The 26892-nt window shown below is 45.1% G+C and overlaps 1 protein-coding gene across 1 annotated transcript in view; it reads right to left on the reverse strand.

Moving 5' to 3' along the window:
• Positions 1–26892, reverse strand: part of MYO5B (myosin VB) — a 211660-nt gene that overhangs the window by 122126 nt on the left and 62642 nt on the right. Inside the window, exons 6-9 of the mRNA XM_063076684.1 lie at positions 14641–14784; positions 13252–13333; positions 9475–9582; positions 5495–5604 (exon numbers count right to left, since the gene is read on the reverse strand). Coding sequence (XP_062932754.1) covers positions 5495–5604; positions 9475–9582; positions 13252–13333; positions 14641–14784 — 444 coding nt within the window. The remainder of the gene's footprint in view (positions 1–5494; positions 5605–9474; positions 9583–13251; positions 13334–14640; positions 14785–26892) is intronic.

A 26892-nucleotide genomic window follows, 5' to 3' on the forward strand; every position in this document is an offset into this window, starting at 1 on the left:
GGCTGCTGCTGAGTAACTGGTAGGAGGGGAGTCCCAAAGTGAAGGGAGCAGAATGAGAACTGATATCTCAGGGAGAGATAATCCATTCAGAGTGAGGTGCAGCAGGCAGCACAATCACACTGAACAGACAGCCTGCATCTGCAGAGGTCCACACACAGTGCTTTACCCACAACCCGGGAGCAGGTCTCTTCACTGCTTAGAATTCTTCACTTAAAAGTGTCACCTCTGACCAGCCCCAGTCTAACTAGCTGTGCACTCTGACATGAACCATGGGCTCCAAAGGGGGAGGGGACCCTCCGAGGCACTCAGCCACTTCTCTCCCCAGGCTTCAGTTTCCTCTTCTGTAAAGTTACGTGGATAGACCAGGTCAGCGATTCTCTTCTGGGTGGGTGGGATACGTGAGAATCACCTTGAGGAGAGGAGTTTTTCAAATTATACCTGAAGCCAATGAATATATTCGTAAGTGCTGGGGTGAGGAACAGGACGATGTGCCTCCCAGCACTGACACTGCCTGGTCTATGCTCCCAAGCAGGCTCTCTTTCATCTTAGCATCAGTGACACTAAAAAAACACATAACTAAACTAAATGTTTACATACTGCGAGCACTTACTGCTTGGGAAAAAAGTTAATCAGTGTGGAAAGCTAGGACACATGGCAAAAATAATGGAACAAATTTTGACTTGAGAAGATCATTTGAAACACTTTCACTGATAACATCACACATGTTTGTGGCTGAAAAGAAACTGGATTCCTCCAGTTTAAGCTGCTTCCATACGAGTAAGCAGTTAAGCCCCCGAAGAAGTGCAACAACTCACCCAGGCCCCCTGGGCTCAGAGCTCCTACCAGCCCCCTTCAACCCAATGTACCTACTTCCTACCCACCCATCCAGCTATCTCTATGAGCTACATTTTGAGCCTTGACCCTCTTTTACCTAAAATACTTATCACACAGCACCTGGCCTTTGGGCCACTGGATAACCAAATTTCCCACAGGGTCTTATGTTATTCCACCGAAATGTAGAATTCTCTTGGATAATCCACGATGCCCATTCAGGGCACCCCACAGAAAACCTGCTCATCCACAGAGGTTCCTCTCACCCATCATTCATTCCCTCCTAGAGGGAATTTAGAAATTCACCAGGAAGAACTGAGTATCTCTAGTCTTGAGCCTGCTGGAGAGCTTATTAACTCTACGGCTGGAAGGGAATCCTTTAGAACATGATGTGCCACCTCTTAATGGCTCTAAATTGTTTGTGGGACTCATTTTCTGATGAGGGTGCCTTGTAAGATTTAAATGAAGGCTTGTTCAGTGAAAATTAACACAGATAACTGTATCATTTCCCCCTTAACACCATATCGCTAGGCCTTTTTTTCTCCTACAGATATTTAAAATCCATCTACCCCCAAACAAACACAATTATAAAATAATAGAATGTCAGAGTTAGAAAAAGCCTCCCCAAATCATTAAGGCCAATGTTTTTCCAAAGTATGGTTTGTGGAACCAAATTGCAAAGAACATTAATTGTCTTTACTTAACAAAAGGGGAGGGAGGATGGCACCAGATTAAACATGGTCAGGTTGGTTTGTTAACATACCTTGTAAGCACCCAGAGATAGATATTTCAAGGAGCATTTCCTGAAATTATCTGACCAAAGAACTCCTCTGTTCCTAAGAAACTGGCTAGGGGTTAAGGGGATTTCCTGCAAACCTTCAGAACTTCCATCCTCACCCACCCCCCATTATGATTCCGATGAGGACATCCAGGCTAAGTGAGACTCCCTGACCTGTGCCCAGAGCTCCTAAGCCCAGCCTGGCAGGAGACTCAGCCGGGTTTGGGCTGAGTTTGTGTGGGTGTGGAGAGGCCCCATCTTTGCACGCTTACTTAGCAGTGAGGGTTTCCATGGCCACTTCTGGTCAGCAGCCTTCTACTCTGCAACCACCCCCATCTCTCCTCCCCTCCCCCGCACAGGAAGCTGTATGTGGCAGGGATAAGTGCCCAGGGATTGCTTGGCAGACAACAAGTTCAGAGGTGGCAAGTGTCCAATTTGCTCATCTAACCTATTTCCAAAAAATTCTTAATTGCTAGGCACAGCAGTGCAGATGGATACCCTGACAGCAGCAAACATGACCACACCAGAGCTGCCCACGGGCACCCACCCCTCCCTGGTGTCTCACACTGTAAGCACAGTGGAGAAAGGACCAAAAGTTAGGAACTGTGGGCTAATGCCCTGGGGACAGGTTTCCATCCACTGTGGTGGGGCATGGCCTGTTCTGTTTCACCTCCTTCTGTCAATTGAAGATGCTAACTAATTTAGCATCATTCTATTACATGTAGGCATAATTAAATGACACTAAATCCATTGAAAACAGCCAACACCATAGGTAGCAGATTAGTTTTGTGGGCCCATACTGCCAAAGTCAAGAAACAAATTGACTGTGGTGTCCAAGTAATTGGATGCTGCTGCATCTCTAAGGTAACTCTGGCAATCATGGAACACATTCTCATGCTTTAATTAAAAATAAAAACTACTGAGCAGAAGGTACACTACTTATGGATAGACAGCCTTTCCAATAGGAGGCCCACGCTATGTACCCAAGGAACAAACCAAAATCCGTTTGAGAGAGGGACTTTTGGGGGAAACTACTTAGAGATGCATTTCTCAAGCATGTACTCTGTGCCCGGCACCATGCCAGGCACCAACGGGAGGCCACCAGGCAAGTGGAGGACAGCCCCAGCTCCAAGGACTTACAGTCCAGTCGAAGAAGCAAGGCTGGCAGCAGCATAGGGGAAGGACCACCGACTGGGTCCTGCCCCGCCTTTGCCATTAACTGTCATTCTGACCTTAGAGAAAGAGGTTCCTCTCTCTGGGCCTTATATTTTCCTCCCCTGTACAGCAAGAGGGACACTCTTAAGGCCCACTCTGGCTCTCACCACAAGGCTGGTAATAGTCAAGAACTCAATCACCATGAGCTCTGTGCTCAGGCCTTCCCATGCAGGGTTCTGTTTAATCCTCATGCCAACACTGAGGTAGGTAGACATCATCTATGCTCCACAGAGGAGGAGACAGACCCAGAAAAGTCAGGTACTTGCCCTAAATCACACATCCTGTAAACGGCAGAACCAGGATCTGAACCCAGAGTTCTCGCTCTCCACTAGTTCTCTACCCAGCCTCTAATTACAGAACAAGACCAGACTAGCCTAGACCATGTACCTACATTCAAAAGCCATCTGCAAGAAAGGCCACTGTACCCTGTGGGATCCCAACCCCCTCTTGGCCTCCATCCTTCTCCCCCTCCCTTCACTACCTGTGTGCCAAGTGGGTCCTGGAGCGCCCAGTGTCCACAAACACTCAGCAGGGGCCAACGAGCCTCAGTGTAGAAGACCAAGCATAGCAGATGCAGCCCTGGAGTCTAGTCGCGGAACAGGCACTGATGAAATAATCACCAGTAAACACTCTTCCTTCCCACCTCACAGGCTGGCTGTGGGGATCAGTCGTGAGATCAGACACTTAACTCACAGACTTGAGAGAGGCCTGGTGCCAGCCCACCCCAACCTAGGCACCCAGGAGTGCCCTGGCCCCTAGCCCTCTGCTCCCCATCAACCCACCCAGATCTCAGACTTGCTCAGCCTCTCCTGCTCTCGTCTGCATCAGCCCCTAGTCCTGCAGAGCCTCACATCCTCCATCATGCTCATCCTGGGTGCCTGCCGAGTGCTGGACAGGGTGCTGGTGGCTGTGACACAGTCATGAACAAAAATGGTCCCTGCCCTGACAGAGTCTGCAGTCTCAAAGAGGAGGAGACAGGCAGCAAATAGCCACACGATGAATGCAAACGACGATGCAAAGCGCCACGAAGGAGAGGTACAGGCTGCCATAAGAATCCAAGCCAGGGGTGCGACCAGGTTGTAACCTGAAGAGGGGGCACCGGGGGAGGCCAGGGGAACACTTGTCATCTCTCCTGCATCTTAGCAGCCTAAACCAGCAGTTTGTCAGTGCAAATATTCCTAATCTCACCAGTCCCTGGCCCTGGCAGAGTACCGCTGCCCTACAGAACCCTGGGACATTGACTGGCGTGTGTGCGTTGGGGGAGGCATGGACTCTCTATCCCTTCCTCATTAGAGGAAGGACATCAGAAGCAACAGATCATTGGCCCTGAAGACTCAGATCAGGGGAAGGCATGGCCTGCATTGGAGGCCCATCCCTCGCCCCACAAGGCACAGATCCTCTCCTACACACCTGGGTCCCTCTCACAGCAGCACCACCGCCAGGCCCTGCTTCCAGGGCACACATGCATATAAACATCAGGTGTCAGCAACTGCTCCAGGGGCACCTAACACTGCCAGCTCCAACACTCCCTCCTTTCCCACGGGGCCCAGGTGGGTGAGCTTCGAAGCTCTTATGAGGCTGCAGATGCCATGCTGAGGATGGTGGCAGGCCCAGGGGCCTCTACCCAAGATCTATCGCTCATTTCGGGAAAACATGTTGGGGAAGGAGGGGATCCCAGCTACCTCCCCTCTCTAAAGGTAGGGCCAGTTTGAACTTCTAATAACGCCTAACCTTAGACAAACAGGAGGAGGTTAATAAAGGCCCACTCAATTTTAAACTGAGCATTAGCTTGTGAGAGGCACAGACACGTGCCCATATTCATATTTTGTAGTATTACCTTTTGTCTTTTCCCAGCATCTGGTTATCTAAATTCCAAGTCTATGGAAACAAGAATCACACTCTGTACCTCCCCAGGACTTAATCATAAATAGGCACAAAAAAGATATATAATAAACAGCTGCAGATTCACCTATTCAAGGTCAGAATACCAGTTTTAGTCTAGCCCAACACCGTTAAATTCCGGAGAGTGCTCAGCAATTGCCATCTGTACTACTACCCTGGTATTTACTCCACCATCCATCCACCCACTCAGACATTTTCCATCTACCATATATCAGCTACTATGCTGGGCACGAGGAAAATACCCTCCATTATGAGCATTTATGGAGCCCTTTACTGTTTGTAGTACTTTCACATAAATGTATCCCTTAATATACTGCCTTGCACTGTCAGAGTCTTGGCAATTGTTACCTGTCCTGTCCACGCAATTAAACTGTAAGCTCCTGTGAGGCAGTCACCAAGTACGGTGCCCAATAGTCTTTCATCTCCTTGCAGCAAGGGCTTCAGTATGGAGCTCAGAAAGCACTCAGTGGATTGATAACATGTTATAGAATTCCATGTACCTCAGGGTACTTGGAAAATCAACCCATCAAAAAGAATTTATTGAACAACCACTAAATTCCCTGCCCTTGGCAATAGAAGTTTGAGGGCAGCTGATTTGAAAAGGACTGGTTCTTTTGAAAAATTATCAGTGAGAACAGAAATCATTACGGCTAAGAATGAATAACCTATGAACATCCTCCAAGTGTAGAGACACCATTCAGTCATATCAAACCGTAAGAACAGAGTAAACTGCACCCATTTTATCTCTGGTGCAGCTGTGCAACTTACTGATATACTACAGGATTCACCATTGTGCTCAGCCTGAATCTCCACACTTCCAAGGTGCAGGATAGAAGCAATTATCTTAAAAATGCTTATCTGATGGGACTCTCTCACTCCTGCAAAGAAAGAAAATAAATGAATGACACTCGACAGCCATGGGAGGATGGAAAGGACATTTTACCCTTTTTAAGGACTTGAAAAAAGTAAGGTTGGATTTTCCTTTCTGGGCCAATGACTCCTAAGATGAGCCAGGCTCCTCACCAGGTAATGACCACTCATGGTAACAGCTCAGAGGGCAAAGGGTCTCCCTAGACTAAAAAGGAAATATCGTCACTCTGATTGTCCTGATCACACCACCAGATGGGTCACGTTACCATTTTAACTTCTCAAAGAGCAAAGGAAAGAAAGCAATCATGCAGACATTTTGGACTTCATTTCAACCAAGCACTTTATGGACGTTTTTATGAGTTTAATAAGAATGGTCATTTATTTGCAGTCATTTTTTTTTAATATCAACATAATATCCTACAAACATCTGTGACACACATCCACAGCGCCAACAGGGGAAGAGGAGGAGAAACTTCTCCTGGGACTGCTGTGGCAGGGGCTTGCTGGTCAGCAGGCTTCCTGGCCACTCCCAGACCAGGGCTGCTGGGCCCACACTGTCTGTGCCTTCACAGTTATCACAGATGCACCTGCCGTAGATCAATTGTGGCAGCAAAAACCTCTTGTCACATTTGTTGTTTACCTACATGACTTATCAAAGGCATGGATAACCTCTTACAATTTATATTTAGCTTGAAGGTGTTATTTCCTTTTAAATTACAAAATACTTCAGACATTTTTTTTTAAAAAGGCTACAGAATGATAAAATGAACACCAGTAAACCTATCACTCAGAATAAGAAATTACAGTTGCTCCCTCTGTTTTTCCCCAGCTGCAGTTACTTGTTAAGGCATTGATTTACTCAACCTTTTAAAAAAGCCAATAACACCTGTATACACGGGAGGCACAGATGTGTCATGCTAGGATTAAGAAATTTCCCCAGATAATCAACAATGTGGACAACCCAGGCATGAGCTAAAGAGAATTAACTCTAGGCTTTAATGTTATAAGATCACTACCATGTAAGCTTCACAGGGGTAGGGGTTTAATTTCTAATTTTTATTGTGTAAAATTTCAAAACATACAAAGTAAAAAAATAATAAAGTTATAATCATACAATGAATCCCTATTCTTGCTTCATCATTATATCCCCAATGCCTAGAATGGTGCCTGGCACATAGCAGGTGCTCCATGAATGATGGAATGACTTACACAGACTGCAAGTACTTGCAGATATCTACAGCAATATATGCATCACTTGAATATCTGATTTTATATAGTCGAATAACTCCAAACATATACAGAGGCCAAAGAATTTAGTCATCTGCCCTGGTTCAGTATAACCGAATAAGCCTGATGAAAGGAAGACAGGTTGAAGCCACAGGCTGGTATCCAGGACAAGGCAGGAAGCTAGACACCTGTGCGCCCCTGCGAGGAGTAAGCACTGAGGGTCTGGTCCGAGCTTAGAGTGTCTTGCTCTCAAGTCAGTCCCATTAGCAGTACTTGTCAGGAAGTGGGTGCTGGACCATCACAGGGCAAGAGGGATACGCCACTTAGCAGAAGCTTCTCTCTCTCCTTCCTTATTCTTGGGAACCAATGGCTTTGTCAATTACCAAAGGCCTAACCATCCTGTCATGGTAGGAATTTAAGTGGTGATACAGAATGAATATTAAACAACAGTTAAGGTCCCTCCATTACACTGACAAGAAAGTCCCTTCTTACCATGGGAGTCTCTGAATAAGCAGTACCTCACCATAGGAAACAGAGCCAGAGCCTGTTTCAGTAAATAAAGTTTTATTAGAACACAGTCATGCCCCCTCGTTTACATCTTGTCAATCACTACTTTCTCAATACTACAGCACAGCTGAGTTGTTGTAACAGAAACTGTATGGAACAGAAAATGTAACAGAAACCCATAATATTTACTACCTTGTCCTGGAGGAAAAAGTTTGCCACCAACCCTGGGTTTTTTTGTTGTTGTTGTTGTTTTTTAAAGACAGTTTATTAAAGAATAGGGAAAAGAGACTTATTAAAATAATTAATTTTACAAATCCTATCTACTTTGAGAATTAAAGTATCTAGTCTCCTTAGAGCCTTGGGATGAAGAACCCTCTCCCTAAATCAGGCTCATGCCCACTGCATGCACCAGCACTAAAAGGACACCTGCCAGAGGCCTTCTCCTTTCTCTGACAAACTAGTCAAAATGTATCCTGCTCAACGTCAAGTATTCTCCAAACCTGTCCCCCAACTCTTGGGAACAGGACAGGCATGTGATGCTGGGGAAATCAGGAGTGCCAGTTATCAACTTATTACCTCTGAGCTTCAAATCTTCCCCTCTTTACCCTGCTTTATGATACTGGAGCTGGACCCTGTAAACACTTCTCCTTCATCTGCTGCTGGAATGTCAAGCTTGCTCAACAGAGGGCACTATAGTGATTTGCAAGGCAATAGCAGCAGGAGACATTTCACTTCCTGGTTCTGGTCCACCATAGTCATCATTCATCTGGGGAGCCCAGCAACCTCCCTGCTAAGCTCCAGCCGTGCCCTCAGGCCACATCTCCCCATCAGCAGGGCCCCGATCAGTTCTGGCACCTTGTTACCCTGGGGCAACTGCAGCCTGTTCGTAGGGACCAGTGCCTGCCTACATCCTCTGGCAAGTTTCTACGCCACATCCTCCTAGAAGTGGTCTAAACCTCAGCCAGGGGTGGGGGGCTCTCTACTCAATAATTCCTTTACTGGCTGTTCTTCCTCACTCTAGAGATAGCAGCTGTTCTTTTGTACCTACTACTTCTGGACCCCTTAAAGTCCTCTTTCATCCTTCTTAGTAATCGCCTACTACTGCTCTAATTAACAATTGTTTATATTAACTTTTCTCTGTTTGAATATCTAGTGTGGTTTCTGTCTCCTAACTGATAGTTCATGGGTACAAAAGATAAACCCCACGTATGCACTAGCTACCCAGAAAAGTGACCAGCGCTGGGATTTCAGCACACAAGGGCCTGGTTTCTTCCCCATACAGAAATTAGGTTGTGCTTTGTTCAGCCATGTTTTATTAGGACATTGAATAAAACTTCCATGACTCCCACCAGAGAACCCAACATATGCTCCTCTGGGTTAGTCACGTGGCTCAGAAGCCAAATGTTCTGTCTGTTGGGGGAGGGGCTGGGAAAACACAAGGACCATCCTGAGCTACTCCCTGGGTTCCAGGCTGACTTCCCCAGCTTTCCTTTTTCTGGCTGTAGGTCCCAAGAATTTAACACTTCAGTTTCCTAATTAAAAAAGGCTTACCTTCCACCTGGTCACTTGGGGGCTTTTCTCCCTCAACATTGGCAGGGGATGGTGGGGGGGGGGAGGCGATTTCCTCCAGCTCTACTGACCCCTTCTGACCATACGGACAGTTTCTTGTTTCAAGGATTCCAATGCTAAGCCCTATACGGGAACAGCTAACAGAACTAACACTGCATGTGTGACAGAGCCACAAGACTTTCACAGTCTGCTTCCAACTGGGTCCATGGGTGGTTTGGTCCCAGTTGAGTGCTCTTTCTCTTTGATCACAATGATGCTAAGAACAGGCCACCGCATGAAAAGACATGGCCATCCTTGGTTTTCCTCTATTGGTTTCAATGGCCTGTGTGAGTGAAAAGGGATACTTCCCAGTGCCTGGGAGAGAGACTCTCAAAACCTTATTTTTAAGAAAAGCCAACAAAGCTCCGATTTGGAGTCTAAGGGCTGAAACGGATAAGAGTAAGATGTTCACTAAGGGTGAGAGGGCTTCCCCTCAGTTTGTGTAGTCACCAAAGCAAAGTGGACATGGCCTTGCTTTACAACCCTCCCTGAAGTCAGCCCCGTGAGCATGTCCCTTCCGTTCAGAAGCTCCTTACCAAGGAGTGTGAAGGCTTGGCGAGTCTTCTCAAAGTCCTCAGCATCGTTTACACCCTCGATGGATGTGTTTCCTCCCTGTGATGTATAGAAGAAGTCCTCTGCACACGCTGTGGGAGATGAGAAAGTCAGGTGTGAGGCAGTAGGAGAGAGCTTCATCCCAGCCTCACCTGCGGACCGAGACCCACAAGGACTTCCCCTGCCTCAGCATACCACCCAGAACAAACTTTAGTCCCAGCTGGATGTGACACCCTTCAAAATATTCTTTTTCCACAATAGCAAATAGGAAAGAAAGCTGAACAGGAGGGAAATCTACACCACACTGACAGAACATGCTGCTGCACTCAGGTAAAACTGGTACGGGAAAAACACATTAATACAAAAGATAAGTCACACATGCTCCAGTTTAACAGGATTCCCCAAAGATGTGTTTTTAAGAAGGATCTGACATGCATGAGTAGAATGTATACCCATACTAAAAGCAGACTTCCACGATCTCAGATTGTCTGACAATCTCATTCGACAAATGAGGGGCAGTCATGTGATCCAGGTGACAGTTTTTGTCCGTTTGTTTTACCAACTTGGGGCACCTTGAACTATTTGGGCACACGAGCAAATGCAGGTAGAGACCTTACATGTTTGCTGTCATACCCCAGCTTAATTCTTCAGTTAGGCCTCTGGTAATACTGCCTTGGGGACAGCTGGTGAGGAGGGGCCCAGGTCACGTCTTAGCATTCAGAGCCAACCCTAGCAGACGGGAAAAAATGCCACACGCCCTGGGTAGCATCTATACCACAGGGAGGATGGCAGAATCAACTCTTAATGGAGGGCTGAATTTGGAATCTGCATATAAGGCAGTAATTGCATGTAATCGACATGACCCTTAAAAGCCACTGAAGTCTTTCACAAAGTAGTACCATGTGTGGCACCACCCTGCCTAGTACTTTGTGTTCTAAGAGCATACTGTTTAATTTTGACAGGACGCCAAAACTGGACACTGGCTGGCTTTCCTCTTCCCCTGAAAATGCCAGTTCAAGCCTCTTCTCTTGACCTGTGTGTGCACAGTTGGGGGCACATCGGTTGAACGTGCTCAGATGCAGTTTCATGGCAACTCCCAGTCCTCCACCATCCGTCCTGCCAGTGTGATCTCCTAAGAATTCTGGAGTCTCTTTCCTTTCTCTATCCTGACTGACACTGCCCCTGGGTCTGACTTTCAGCATCTGTTGTCTGGGGGCTGTTGCAAAAGACTCTGAACCAGTCTCCCTGCTTGTGCTCCTGTCCCTTCAAATTCACCTTCAAGATGCTGGTCACTGATCACAACACCATTTCCCTGATGAAAGAAAGCCCTTGTAGAGGTCCCACTGCCTTCAAGGCAGAGGTCAACTCCCTAAAACAGCCTCCTGGGCCCTTTGTGAAGTGGCTGCCTCCTCCCACTCCAGACTCATGGCTTGTTCCTTCCTTCCCACCTCTGTGTTACAGATGTGCCAGTTTCCATGTTGTCACTCATCAGTTCTATCCATGCCCTCAGTGGTCCCTGCCTACCTCCTCCTCCTTGTCTCTCCCATTTCTTACCTTGCATCCCACACTCCAAGCCACACTGAATTTTGCTCATTCCTCCAGCCTGCTAAACACACACTGCCAGGCCCAGCTATGAGATGACAGGAATTTGGCCTATAATCCCACTCTGACCACACAACCTGAGCACTTCTGCATAATGTTCTGAGTTAGGCAGACAACCCACCTTCCCTGCTTCCAGTTCCCAAGCTCAGCTCTAGCTGGGTAACTTCTTCAGGCTGAGGCTCATCACTGCAGGGACACCTGGGTCAGTAACAGCATTTTCTGCTGAATGATCTGAACCCACTCAAAACGATCATCTCCTTTCATCTGCTTTAGGTCTGCAATCACCTCTGTCATCATCACTCTCCAGAACCTAGACAGGAGCAGCCTTCCCCACCTGTGTGGCCTAGAGCTCAACTCTCCTTTCAGGCCCATGAGGCCAGCACTGACCATCCCATCCCAGAGCAACTTATCTCCGCCTCCAGTCTGGGTCTCCCTCTGCTAAGAATTTCAAAGGAGAAATATACCACAAAGCCTCCTATCAACTGGCTCACCATTGGGTCAGGCAGACATTGGATCAGGCAATGAATAGAACACAGAGGGGGCGTGAACCCAATGATCAGAGCACCTGACCATCAAGGACAAGGTCATGGGCTCGCACCTCACTTGAGGCTATACTCTCACCTGCACAAGGCCAGAGGATGCTTATACAACTGTATCAATATACCTGTGCCAGTGAAAAAGGAGGGGCTTTATTCCTTACCATGTGAAGGCTGTGTTAAAGGGAAAATGGGCCCCTTACACCTGTATGGTTTTACCATCACTTATTCACACTCTCACAAGTTATTGATTGGGCTTTAAAAAAAAAATCCCTCCTGAGACCATTTTAAACGTAATCAACCACCAGCAATAGGCAGAGGAAGAAGGGGGAAGAAAATGCCCAGCTGTGCCCTCCATTCCCAGACAAATGTACAAAATTCAAGCTGGCCAAGGGGTCTGGCAGAGACTTCTGTGCATTTGAACAGCATGTTTTAAGTGAAGAAAAGAAAGAAGGAAGTGAGGTAGGTCTAAATATTTACTTCGAGCTGCTGGCTCGCTGGACCCTTAGGATGGGTAGGATTTGGATTAGGTACAGCAAAGCCTCAGAGGTCTGTTTCTCTCACAGCTGCACAAAGACCAACAATCAACCTCTGCCTAGACACTCAGTTCTTCGTACCATCTGCTAGTACTGGACCTCCCCACATGCTCCGAAAGTCAGACAGCAGGCCAAGGACAGGATGCTGCTCAGCCCCAGGCTGGCCTAGATCACACCTGTGGGCTCTGAAGACTCAGAAGCGGGCATCAGTCCACCCTCCACAACAAAGCCCCACACAGAGAAGGGGGAAACGTCTCCAAGCCCAAGCAGAGGTGCTATAGGTAATGAGATCAAGAACTAAAGCCTGTTCCCTACCTCTACAGGCTCCACGTCAAGGCCTTAAAGCAACAGAAACTTGCTCTCAGCATTGGTGGGACCCAGGATGTTCCCACCCATCTGATGGGCACAGCAAGGTGACCCACCTACTGGCTCCAGTCGAGAGGCATTTTTGGTTGCCCTACCTCCCTTCCTCCATTGCTCCAGCATGGGTGTGCTAGAAGGTTCCACACCTTTCAAGAGAGATCAGACAGCCCAACAGCCCTGAGTTCCACTGTCTGAGCCCTGTCTCATCCTCTGTGGTGATGCCCATGCTTCATCAATATGGCTCTAAAACCTTCCCCAATTCATCCCTGATTTATCCTTGTTCCCCACTCCCCTTTTTTTGTTTTGTCTCAATCCTTAAATATGACTTAACACATGATTAAGTGATGAGCATTAGCTAAATCTCTAGATCCTTATTGTTGGGACACATTTCTTATGATGCTGAAAGTGGAAACATCTTTCAAAACAATACTGCATGCAAAGTCCTTCATGCCTTGCAAAACACTTTTCCACCCCTGCCTCTCATCCTCCTACACACTTCCCATGGCAGGCGACCTGTGTACAATTAATTAACCCTATTTTACTAACGGGGCAGCAAAGTTCACAGAGGCCTAAGGGACTTGGCCACATTAGAGACAGAGCCAAGATAAGAACCCACAACAGAAGGCTTTGAGCAGAGCCCCCTTCCTCCTCACAGAACCCCCCACTGTCCCCTCTCTGCAGCAGCAGCCTGCCCCAGGGGACAGGGATGCACCCACTCACTTACTTAGCGCAAGCTCTTTAAATTCTGGAAGACTGGCAGCAGCACAGAGCTGATAAAAGATGTGGTAATTCCTCTCATCTTCTGCCTGGAGGAGGAAAAAGTGAAGCAGTTTTAGGGCCGTGACCCTCCCATATGGGCCCTCACCCATTCTAATAGCAGGTGCGTCAGGTTGTGGGGGCTGAGCCCGCCACTCCTCCCGATGTTTCCTCCACCCCTCTGTCTCCTTCTATTTCCACCTCCCAATTTTCCATTCGCTATTACAAGGCCTTCTTCCAATCTGATGACTTTTATGTCTTGACATATGCAAAAGCATGTGTTCTCTTTCCTTCTATAGAGAACGTCATTGCTATTCCACAGATGGTGGGTCAGTCAACAAGTACATATTCAGATTTCCACGCTGCTTGGCTAATGTTCTGCGGACTAGAATTTCCCTTCTGCAAGCTGCTTTTCTGCTCTGGGAGGCTTGGAGCTAAGTGAAAGCTACACTCGCCCATCATGTCAGGCTGGGCAGTCAGGAAAGGGCCACAAGTGAGACAGGTCTTCTCATGGACACTTGAAGCGAGACTGGCCTTAAACTGGCTGAGTGGTGGTGGGGATTCTGGAGGCCCAAGCAGAGAGAGCCAAGGAAGAAGGCAGCTCCAGGGGTGTCCAGGGAAGAGCCCAAGCAGCAAATTGGACTTGCACCCCACACCCCAGGCTGCTCCCCTTTGCTGCAGTGAAATCAAAGACATGGGGTTGTGAAACCAACCTGTGAGGTACAGAGAACACCTGAGCAAAAGGGAGGAAGGGTGGGGAGCTAGTTAAAAAATTCACTACATGTTTGCTAAACATCAGCATGGAGACGTCGCCAAGAAACGTACAGCTGAGGTGATTCTGTGCCTCCTTTGAAGGCAGCCAAAACAGGACTGGGAGCCACTTAACCCAGGAGAAAAGTGTGCTGCAGACTCAACCCAGGACATGCACCGTCCCCTCACTGCAGTGATGGGAGGTCAACAGAGAGCTGGAGGACTGCTGTCCAGGCTGTGAGCTGTACAGGACCTCCCTCCACCCCCCAAAAGAAGGCAGGTGGAGGAGGAAAAGGGTCATGAAGAGGGAAAGAGTACTTGGGCGGGTAAAAAGTGGGAACTCCACTTATTCGAAAAGAAAACTAAGTAGGTGGTAGAGTATAATTTTATTTTTAACCTACCAAATAAGAAGGTTCCCATGAAAGCTGAAACCCACAGACTATCTATGACACCCCTGATCATAAGACTTTAAAGTCCACAAGGAAAAGGACAGTCTTGTTCTTTCCTGTATCTTTGGTGTTTAGCACAGGGCTAACACACAACAGGCACTCAGTACATGTTTGTGGATTCAATCAACACACAAAAGGACCCAAGTCCTACCACTCACCTGAAAGACCACTCTGGACTTTTCCAAGAGGTAGGTCCTCATGTTGGCCCCAATGATGTGGTACCTTTTGTCAAAGCCAATCTGAATGTACTTTCCAAAACGGCTGCTGTTGTCATTGCAAGTGGTTTTAGCATTGCCGATGGCCTGTGCAGACCAAACGAAAGAAAAAAAAAGTATATGAAAAAAGAAACGAGGGCTTTCTTGATATCTGGATTGTATGTTTGTGGCAGCATCTGTCTCTCTCTATGCCTCTTCCTCTCTTATAGAACCACTCTGCTATTGGGATGACAATGGGCCGAGCTAAAACAAACAAAAACCAAAAAAAGCACAACTTCATTTTCCAGCCTCCTTTATTTCTAAGGATGGACAGTGAGAGTAATGAGTAGATTTTAAAGTGGACTAACCAGCCGGAAAGCATGCCCTCCAGCTTCCTCCTCCTTCCTGCCTGGAATGCACATGTGATGGCTACAGATGTAGCAGTCATCTTGGGACCATGAGGGAAAGGCCTAAAGAATCACACACCTCAGCTCTGACATCCTTGAGCCACACAACCAATCCCAGTGCCCACTAGCCCTGAACTTTTTGTGAGAAAAATAAACTTCCCTGTGTTTCACCACTTTGATCAGATCTCCATGACTAGGCAGTCTCACATCACTCCCAACTGATAAATGACATCCCCTAAAAACAGGGCACATGTTGGCACACACACCCCTCCTCATTACTAGGACAAATCAGAAAGCCATCACCCTTTCAGCATCATTTCTTTTTTTTTTTTAATTTTATTTTGTCGATATACATTGTGGCTGATTATTGCTCCCCATCACCAAAACCTCCCTCCCTTCTCCCTCCCCCCCTCCCCCCCAACAATGTCCTTTCTGTTTGCTTGTCATATCAACTTCAAATAATTGTGGTTGTTATATCTTCTTCCCCCCCCCCCCCGGTTTGTGTGCGTGTGTGTGTGTGTGTGTGTGTCTGTGTGTGTGTGTGTGTGTGTGTGTGAATTTATATATTAATTTTTAGCTCCCACCAATAAGTGAGAACATGTGGTATTTCTCTTTCTGTGCCTGACTTGTTTCACTTAATATAATTCTCTCAAGGTCCATCCATGTTGTTGCAAATGGCAGTATTTCATTCGTTTTTATAGCTGAGTAGTATTCCATTGTGTAGATGTACCACATTTTCCGTATCCACTCATCTGATGATGGGCATTTGGGCTGGTTCCAACTCTTGGCTATTGTAAAGAGGGCTGCGATGAACATTGGGAAACAGGTATACCTTCGACTTGATGATTTCCATTCTTCTGGGTATATTCCCAACAGTGGGATAGCTGGGTCGTATGGTAGATCTATCTGCAATTGTTTGAGGAACCTCCATACCATTTTCCATAGAGGCTGCACCATTTTGCAGTCCCACCAACAATGTATGAGAGTTCCTTTTTCTCCGCAGCCTCGCCAGCATTTATCGTTCAGAGTCTTTTGGATTTTAGCCATCCTAACTGGGGTTAGATGGTATCTCAATGTGGTTTTGATTTGCATTTCCCGGATGCTGAGTGATGTTGAGCATTTTTTCATATGTCTGTTGGCCATTTGGATATCTTCCTTAGAGAAATGCCTACTTAGCTCTTTTGCCCATTTTTTAATTGGGTTGCTTGTTTTCTTCTTGTAAAGTTGTTTGAGTTCCTTATATATTCTGGATATTAATCCTTTGTCAGATGTATATTTTCCAAATATTTTCTCCCACTCTGTTGGTTCTCTTTTAACTCTTTTAATTGTTTCTTTTGCTGTGCAGAAGCTTTTTAGTTTGATATAATCCCATTTGCTTATTTTTCCTTTAGTTGCCCGTGCTTTTGGGGTCGTATTCATGAAGTCTGTGCCCAGTCCTATTTCCTGAAGTGTTTCTCCTATGTTTTCTTTAAGAAGTTTTATTGTTTCAGGGTGTATATTTAAATCCTTAATCCATTTTGAGTTGATTTTAGTATACGGCGAGAGGTATGGATCAAGTTTCATTCTCCTGCATATGGATATCCAGTTGTCCCAGCACCATTTGCTGAAGAGGCAGTCCCTTCGCCACTGAAAAGGCTTGATGCCTTTGTCAAAGATCAGCTGACAGTAAGTGTGTGGGTTGATTTCTGGATTCTCTATTCTATTCCATTGGTCAGTGAGTCTGTTTTTATGCCAGTACCATACTGTTTTGGTTATTATAGCTTTGTAGTATAGCTTAAAGTCAGGTAGTGTTATGCCTCCAGCTTTATTTTTTTTGCTCAGCATTGCTTTGGCTATGCGTGGTCTTTTATTGTTCCATATAAATGTCTGGATAGTTTTTTCCATTTCTGAGAAAAATGTCTTTGGAATTTTGATGGGGATTGCATTGAATTTGTATATCACTTTGGGTAGTATGGACATTTTCACTATGTTGATTCTTCCAATCCAAGAGCATGGGATATCTTTCCATCTTCTTGTATCCTCTCTAATTTCTCTCAGCAGTGTTTTGTAGTTCTCATTATAGAGATTTTTCACCTCCTTCGTTAACTCAATTCCTAAGTATTTTATTTTTTTGGTGGCTATTGTAAATGGGCAGGCTTTCTTGATTTCTCTTTCTGCATGTTCACTATTGGAGAAAAGAAATGCTACTGATTTTTGAGTGTTGATTTTGTATCCTGCTACTGTGCTGAAATCATTTATCAATTCTAGCAGTTTTTTTGTAGAGGTTTTAGGCTGTTCAATATATAGGATCATGTCATCTGCAAACAGGGACAGTTTGACTTCATCTTTTCCAATCTGGATGCCCTTTATTTCCTTCTCTTCTCTGATTGCTCTGGCTAGTACTTCCAACACTATGTTGAATAGGAGTGGTGAGAGTGGGCATCCTTGTCTAGTTCCTGTTCTTAAAGGAAAAGCTTTCAGCTTTTCCCCATTCAGGATGATATTGGCTGTGGGTTTGGCATATATGGCTTTAATTATGTTGAGATACTTTCCCTCTATACCTAACTTATAGAGGGTCTTTGTCATGAATGAGTGCTGAACTTTATCAAATGCTTTTTCAGCATCTATAGAGATGATCATATGGTGCTTGTGTTTGAGTTTATTAATATGGTGTATCACATTTATTGATTTGCGTATGTTGAACCAACCTTGCATCCCTGGGATGAATCCCACTTGATCGTGATGAATAATTTTTCGTATGTGTTGCTGTATTCTGTTTGCTAGTAATTTAGTGAGGATTTTTGCATCTATATTCATCAGGGATATTGGCCTGTAGTTTTCTTTTTTGGTTATATCTTTACCTGGTTTTGGTAACAGGATGATGTTTGCTTCATAGAATGAGTTTGGGAGATTTGCGTCTGTTTCAATCTTTTGGAATAGTTTGTAAAGAATCGGTGTCAATTCCTGTTTGAATGTTTGGTAAAATTCTGCTGTGAATCCATCTGGTCCTGGGCTTTTCTTTGTTGGGAGCCTTCTGATAACAGCTTCAATCTCCTTTATTGTTATTGGTCTGTTCAAATTTTCTACGTCTTCACGGTTCAGTTTTGGGAGCTTGTGTGTGTCCAGAAATTTATCCATTTCCTCCAGATTTTCAAATTTGTTGGCGTATAGTTGTTTATAGTAGTCTCGAATGATTCCTTGTATTTCAGATGAATCAGTTGTAATATCGCCTTTTTCATTTCTAATTTTTGTTATTTGAGTCTTCTCTCTTCTTTTTTTTGTTAGCCATGCTAACGGTTTGTCAATTTTATTTATCTTTTCAAAAAACCAACTTTTTGATTCGTTGATCTTTTGAATTGTTTTTTGGTTTTCAATTTCATTCAGTTCTGCTCTGATCTTAATGATTTCTTTCCGTCTGCTAACTTTAGGTTTGGATTGTTCTTGTTTTTCTAGTTCTTTAAGGTGAAGTGTTAGGTTGTTCACTTGCCATCTTTCCATTCTTCTAAGGTGAGCATTTAATGCAATAAATTTCCTCCTTAATACTGCTTTTGCAGTATCCCACAGGTTTTGGTATGATGTATCATTGTTTTCATTAGTTTCAAGAAATTTTTTGATTTCCTGCTTGATTTCTTCTTGGACCCATATGTCATTAAGTAGAATGCTGTTTAATTTCCATGTGTTTGTATAGTTTCCAGAGTTTTGTTTGTTATTAATTTCTAGTTTTAATCCATTGTGGTCTGAGAAGATACATGGGATAATTCCAATTTTTTTGAATTTATTGAGACTTGATTTGTGACCTAATATGTGATCTATCCTGGAGAATGATCCATGTGCTGATGAGAAGAATGAATATTCTGAGGTTGTTGGGTGGAATGTTCTGTAGATATCTGCCAATTCCAATTGGTCTAGAGTCTTGTTTAGATCTTGTGTTTCTCTACTGATTCTTTGCCTAGATGATCTGTCTAATATTGACAGTGGGGTGTTCAGGTCCCCTGCTATTATGGTATTAGTGTCTATTTCCTTCTTTAGGTCTAATAGAGTTTGTTTTATAAATCTGGCTGCTCCAACATTGGGTGCATACATATTTATGATTGTTATGTCTTCTTGATGGATCAGTCCTTTTATCATTAAGTAGTGTCCCTCATTGTCTCTTTTTATGGTTTTTAGTTTAAAGTCTATTTTGTCAGATATAAGAATAGCTACTCCAGCTCATTTTTCTTTTCTGTTTGCATGGTAAATCTTTTTCCATCCTTTCACTCTTAGTCTGTGTGAATCTTTATGGGTGAGGTGGGTCTCTTGTAGGCAGCATATAGTTGGGTCCTGCTTTTTGATCCAGTCAGCCAGTCTGTGTCTTTTAATTGGGGAATTTAAGCCTTTTACATTAAGAGTTGTTATTGAAAGGTGTTGATTTATTCCTAGCATTTTATTGGTTGTTTGGTTGTCTTAGGTGTCTTTTGTTCCTTGCTTTCTGATTTACTGTTTGTTTTCTGTGTTTGTTGGTTCCTTAGGTTGTAGATAGTGTTTTTGTTAGCTTGTTTTCTCTTCATGAATGCCATTTTTATTATACTAGTGGGTTTAGATTTTTCTTGGGTTTTTATGGCAGTGGTAGTTATTTTTCAGGAACCAAACCCAGTACTCCCTTGAGGATTTCTTGTAAGGGTGGTCTTGTGGTAGTGAACTCCCGCAGTTTTTGTTTGTCTGAGAAATATACTATTTGCCCCTCATTTCGGAAGGATAGCCTTGCAGGGTAGAGTATTCTTGGCTGGCAATCTTTGTCTTTTAGTATTTTGAAAATATCATCCCATTCCTTTCTAGCTTTTAGGGTTTGTGATGAAAAGTCTGATGTTAACCTGATTGGGGCTCCCTTATAGGTGATTTGACGCTTCTCTCTTGCAGCTTTTAAGATTCTCTCTTTGTCTCTGAGTTTTGCCAATTTGACTATGACATGTCTTGGAGAAGGCCTTTTTGGGTTGAATACGTTTGGAGATCGTTGAGCTTCCTGGATCTGAAGATCTGTGATTTTTCCTATACCTGGGAAGTTTTCTGCCACTATTTTGTTGAATATGTTTTCAATGGAATCTCCATTTTCCTCCCCTTCTGGAATACCCATGACTCGGATATTTGATCGCTTATGGTTGTCTGATATCTCTCTCAGATTTTCTTCAATGTCCTTGATTCTTTTTTCTTTCTTTTTGTCTGCTTGTGTTATTTCAAACAGCCCATCTTCAAGTTCAGAGGTTCTCTCTTCAACTTCAACAAGCCTGCTGGTTAAACTCTCCGTTGTGTTTATTTCGTTGAATAACTTCTTCAGTTCAGCAAGTTCTGCTACATTTTTTTTCAGGACATTGATTTCCTTGTACATTTCCTCTTTCAGATCCTGTATACTTTTCCTCATTTCATCATGATGTCTAGCTGAGTTTTCTTGTATCTCATTCAGTTTCTTTAGAATTATCACTCGAAATTCCTTGTCAGTCATTTCAAGGGCTTCTTGTTCTATAGGATCTAGAGTTTGAGATTTATTAACTTTTGGTGGTGTACTTTCTTGATTTTTTGTATTTCTGGTATCTTTTTTTTGGTGTTTATTCATTGTGGCCGGGGGTTTCACCGTCCACCGGTTTGAGACTAATGACTAACTAGGATGTTGCTGTGGTTGCCAATTTCGTATGGCTCCCTCCGTGACTGCTCAGTTGGCCTCTAGTGCCTTGTGTGTGTGGTCTTGGGCTTCTCCGGGGAGCCACCTTTCTGGTCAGCTTGGACTCTGCTGGGCTGGTGGGTCACGTACCACAGGGTGTGTGATCTCTGTTGAGCTTTCACTTCCTGTGCAGGACTTCTCCCTGTTCCGTGTGCTCTGGCCCAGGCTGTTAGATCGTGCAGTAGCGACCCCACCGGGTGTGTGGTTTTTGTCGAGTCTCCGCCTCCCTGGCCGCACGTCTCCCCACTCTGTGCGCACTGTGCTGGGCTGGGGCGTGTCTTCTGCACCCCTCGTCTAACAGCTGGGCCTTCAAGACCCTGCTCGGCACCGCCTCGCCCAGGAAGTCTACCAGGTTTCTGCTGAGCACAGACGACCGGTCTCTCCGGGTGCCTTTGTAGCACTATGTAGATCTTTCTCGGGTCTTGTTCACCTTTGTATCCCCCCAGTATAAACCGAGTCTAGTGCCCACCTGCAGCCTGGTCTCCGGCAGGTTCAAGCGGACCTGGAAACTCTCCTACCACACTATTCCCAACCAGAAATTCGTTAGGCTTTTTTCCAAACTGGTGGCCGCACAGATGGTATCTGCCTCCCAGTAACAGGGAGTTTACCTGGGGCCGGAGTCCAGGGTATGGTGGAGTGACAGTCGGCTCGCCCGTACTTCCTTGCCCTCCCGAAACTGGCCCGGGACACCCTCCGCCACCAGCCCCACCAGAGAACCGCGGAGGGAGTGGGAGCCAAGGCCGGTCCGCAGGCTCCAGAAAGCCTGGCGCCAGGCCAGCAAGTGGGAGGGCTCAGTGATGGCTGAGCAGGGCGGAGCTGCCCGCACCTGGGAAAATGGAGGCAGCACCGACGGTGAGTGGGCTGGTGGTGCAGGCGGGAGCCGCGTGGGCATCCACCCCCCGAACAGAGCTGTGCCAGGGATCACTCACAGTGCTGTGCCAGGTCGGGCGCTCGCTCTCTGTCTCTGGTTTGCCGCCTTTCCCAGTTCTCGGCCGCTGCCGCCTCGGGCTGTTCAGTCGTGGCGCGGCTCGGGCGCTCCCAGGAGTCTTCTTTAATGCCGGCCTGAAACCTCGAATCCTGAATAGGGCAGCTGGCCGCCTTCAGCGCGGCCCCGGCCTCCGGGATCCTTGCTGCATCCACAGCAGCCCTGGCGCCGTGTTCCCTGTTTCGAGACTCACTTTTGCAGCTAAGAAACAGTTCTTTTCCTGCTCCACACTTCAAAGCTGTTGTCTGTAAATGAGGCAGCCTCTCCTGCCGGGGGCAAAGTGGCGGTCACCCCCCACGACCGGCCAGCAGCAGCGGTCCTCCCTTAAGAGATGGCGAGAGGAAGGACCACAAGTTTTCCGGCTGCCTGAGTCCCAGTGGCCGCCTTTTCCACCTCAGCTACTCTGCGCCAGCCGCCGCAGCCGCCGCCATCTTGAAAAAAGCCCCAGCATCATTTCTTATACAGCAGCAAGGGCACAGTTCAGATGCTAGATGATTTAAAAAACGAGTGACTAAATGGTTGGTCTCACTGCATGAATACTGACTCTACAAGACATCACATTGCTAAAGCACTGGTAATGAATATAGTAATAGTTCAGTCCCTTCCACGTGTTTACATTTTTAGGTGTTAAAACACTTGAAAAATAGCCACTATAACTTTTCAGTGGTCTAGGAAATTTGAGGCACAAAGAATTTGAAAACAAAAGCTCAAATCCTAACCTACTCCCCACTCCTGCCCAGACAAACCCAAGACACAGATACCAGGCAAAGATCTCTGAGTAAGCTGCCGTACGCTGACTCTAGGCATTGAAGGAAATACTAAAATGGTTGAGAAACAGTCTTTTCTTTCAAAGAGTTGGCAGTTGACTCAGAAGGCAAAAATCAGGAAGAGGACAATGAGGTGCCTCGTGATCAGCCCCCAGGACACCATTCCCCTTGGCAGGTGGATGGACTGACACCACCATGACTTCTGGAGCCCAGGCAGCCGCCACAGGAAACAGGGACAAGCATCCCAGGCCAAAGTGAAGGGTGCTTGTGGGTAGCAGATCACTGAAAACCCTGCAACACCCACCCTTGGGGCTGCTGTTTTTATTATCCCTGAATTGCTACTTTTTAATTGCTCCTGTTTATGTCTGGCTACCTCTTTAAAATTTAAGCAACAAAAATTTATTAAATAGTGTATTGACATAGTTCAAAAATTAAAAGAGACTAAAAGAAATATGGTGATATGTCTCTCTTCTACCTTTGTCCCCCGTCAGGCAATTCCTTTCTTTGGAAGCAACCAGTGTTTCCAGTTTATTGCGAATCTTTTTAGAGATATTCTATATCTGAATATCTATTTATATGCAATTGCTTGTATATTTCTCCCACTTGTTTAACTACATAATTGCTCAGCTGGCATCTATTATTAACAAGGCTAGCAAAATAGCTGAAAGCAAATCACTACTGCTTAAAAGATCAAAAATTTGACCTATACTAATGCACATGAAAATGTCCCAGTCAGTCTTGCTAAGCAAAACTAGCACCATTCTTATTTTTGAGCTGAGAAGAATGAGGCCTTGAGTCACTCAACCTTTCATTCACAGAAATCCAAGCCTCACTCTACACCAGGGAAGCTGTTTAGCCCAGGACTGGCCTGCACTCCACCCAGCCACTCGCCACCTTCCAAGTACATCTGACATGACATCCCAAAAAGGTCCAACATCTTCCAGCTCTTTCTGTCCTACTGCCACAGCCTTAGCCCACGTCATCTCTTTCCTGGACACCTTCAACTGTCTCAACAGATCTCCCTGTTCCCACTCTTGTCTCCTACTGTTAATTCTCAACTTGGCTGCCTGGGTGATTCTTCTAAAACGTACACCTGATTATCAGTTTCCTTTGCGTAAAATGCTTCTGTGCTTTCACTGTCCTCTGGGACAGTTTTCAATGCTCAGCATGACTTATGTGCCCGGCAAGATCTGGCCCAGCCTTGCTTCTTGTCCCTCTTGTCCTTGGTCCTCAGCCTCTAACAATCTTAAACTTTTTTCTTTTGCAAACGCCCTATGCCTTCTCTGACCTCACCCAAACTTCATATTTACAGGTCCCTCTCCTGGGAACTCTCTTCCCACAGTTCCTGGCACCTAGCTGGCTTCTTCAGGCAGGACTTCCCTGACCCCACAGGCTAGGGGAGCTCCTCTTGCCACATGCTCTCCTGGGCCCTGTATTTTCCTCTTCCTCTCCTTCACCCATATGCAATTAACCCTCTGTGTCCAGGAGGGTTAATTACACAGGGATCTCACGTCTGTGTGGGCATGGGTTCTCCAGCACCTAATCCTGGTCCCAGCACATGGCAGGTGTTCAAACATATCTGAGTGAGTGGAAGCGTAAACAAACTCGGGTTTCCATTTCTCTCCCAAGAAAGAGTTTTGGACTCCTTTTCCTCATAGGTCACTTGCCACTCTGGGGTCCTACAATCTCCAGTTGGGGTTGCAACACATTTTTTCTTTTAGGATTAAGGTGTATAAAGCAACCTACACATCATATATATGGTGTGTACCCCTGCAGGGAAGTGTGGGTAAAGTATAACCCTGGTGTGTTGGGTTGCTCTAAAGGGCATCTTAGTGCTTAGAACATGCCCAAGTTCAGGGCAAGGCTAGAGCCTGGCAGGCTGATGTCACTCTCAAAGAGACACCTAATCACAGAGTTTATATCATAAGCTCTCTCCAACCAAAGGAGACAGGGACTCATGTCCCTGCACCCAGCAACCTCATCTCAGCAGAGGCCTCAGTTTACCCACAAAGCCCCTCCACAGAGAGGTCTGATCCTTCAAGGCCCACAGGACAATGGCCTACAGTCATATTTCAGTAAGTAATTCTGTTTGGAAGATGGCAAGGATAGCTGTATTCACCAAAGTGTTGGAAAAGGCAATTTCCAGACTCCATGAAGAACCAAGCTCTAGGCTGGGCCGCCTATATTCTCATTTAATCCTGACAAGAAACATAGAACAGGCATTACTGACTTTCATCATACCTGTGGGAAAACATGGGCTTGGAAAGGTCAAGTAGTGTGGCCAGAGTCACATGGCTGGGAAGTAGCAACCCCAAGACATAAATCCAGATATGCCTGGGTCCAAGCCCGCGTTCATTCTAAGTGGCGTTGTGGTCCCCCACACACTGCCTCCCACCCCCCAAACCCCTCACTGCGTGACAGGAGGCTGCCATGCGTGTGGGAAACTTCTCACGGCTCTGACAGCCAAGGTAAATCAAAAGGTGAAGACAGATAGTGACCCTCACTTTTATCTCTTTATGAAAAGGTGGGGGGAAGCCTCTCAGAAGATGCTGGAAAGGCCAACTCATTACTCTGCAAATTAGTAAATAAGGAATCAAACAAGTACCTTTACTTTCCTGTGTAAACTGTACCTCAGGGTAACTAAATAGTTCATAAGGGGAGGTTTCTCTTCATAGACTTATTCCAGCTAATAAGCGCAGGGAGAAATGACAATGAGAATCTCACCATTTTGTAACCTTAGATGAATTAATAGATGTAGGCATAGTCTACAGCTGGTCACATCACAAAAAAGCAGATATTCTGTGCCTTCTGATAGAAGACCATAGTATTGCCTATCAAGAATTCTTGTTTAACAAAATCTAAACAACCCTCTACATTTTATTATTACTCTTTTATAGGAAATACAGGGAACAAAGGAACATGTTAAATATCATGAGGATGTAACAGCAAAAAACAGTTTGAGGATAATTCTAAAAGACAATCTAGTTGGTTTCAACATATAAGTTTTAATTTATTTTCAAGGCTTCGAAAAACTCAAATTTCTTATTTTGTAGAATGGCAACAAGACCCTTTGCCATATCTGAGATCATTTTTGTGATAACTTGAGAAAACCTTGCTCCAAGTCTACAGATCACTGCTAAAAGATCTATCCTGCTTACCCCACTAGACTGCTTTGAGAAGTGATGTAATACATCTAAAAGTACAGACAGTGCCTGACTTACAATGGTTCAACTTACAACTTTTTGACTTTACAGTGATGCAAAAGTGATACACATTCAGTAGAAACTGTACTTCCAGGATCCATACCACCTTTCTGTTTTTCATTGTCGGTACAGTATTCAATAGAGTACATGAGATATTTAACACTTTACTATAAGATAGGCCTTATGTTATATTATTTTGTCCATCTATAACCTAATGTAAGTGTTCTGAGCATGTTTAAGGTAAGCTAGGCTAATCTATGTTTGTAGGTTAGATGTATTTAATATATTTTTGACTTATGGTATTTTCAACTTACAATGGGTTTACCAAGACATAACCCCATCATAAGAAAGAGCATTAAAAGGATGTAATAGTACCCACAAAGAAGAGAGGCTCTTTGTGTTATTACTATAAACCTACAAACTCTACTACGGGTATGAAGAATTTCCAACTTGGGTGTGTGTGAAAGGCTTGCAGGTAGTTCTTTGTCTTTTAAACTCTTGCTAGATTTTCCTGGTTGCCACCAACTTGAGGAAACTTCCTTACACATGAGGAAGACCAATTGTTATAGGTGGTAAAAACCCAGGCTATGATTCTTATTGAGCCCATAACCCAACAGAAGAGACAGATACAATGCAAGGAGCTAAAACTTGGAAAATGGACAAATGAGCAGGAAATTCACAGAAAAAACTCACATGACCGATAAACAGAAGAGAAGATATTCAACCCAGTGGTAATCAGGGAAATGCAGACTAACATGACATCAGAGTGGCAATAACTAAGAAATGAGATACTGTGAAATGATGATGAGGATGTGAAGAAAAAGGAACTCTCATGCACTGCTGGCTCAAATGTAAACTGGACCATTCTGAAGAATAACTGAGCATCTCTAGTAAAACTGAACATGCATGCACCTGACAATTCAGCAATTCTACTTTAGACATTCCCTAAACTCTCACATAATAACAAGTGGGTATGCACAAGAATGCTCAATGGAGACTGTATTTAACAATGCAATCTAAATGTCTACAGGTAGAAGAAAAAGATAAATAAAATGTGGTATATTCATACAACAGGATACTATAAAGCCATTAAAATAAACTAGAGCATGGTTCATGGATAAGTAAAAAAAACATCAAGTGAAAAGCAAGTTGCAGAGTGATTGATGGAATATGATATTTCTAT

Source organism: Cynocephalus volans, chromosome 13 (assembly GCF_027409185.1).
Source record: "Cynocephalus volans isolate mCynVol1 chromosome 13, mCynVol1.pri, whole genome shotgun sequence".
Classification (NCBI taxonomy): domain Eukaryota; kingdom Metazoa; phylum Chordata; class Mammalia; order Dermoptera; family Cynocephalidae; genus Cynocephalus; species Cynocephalus volans.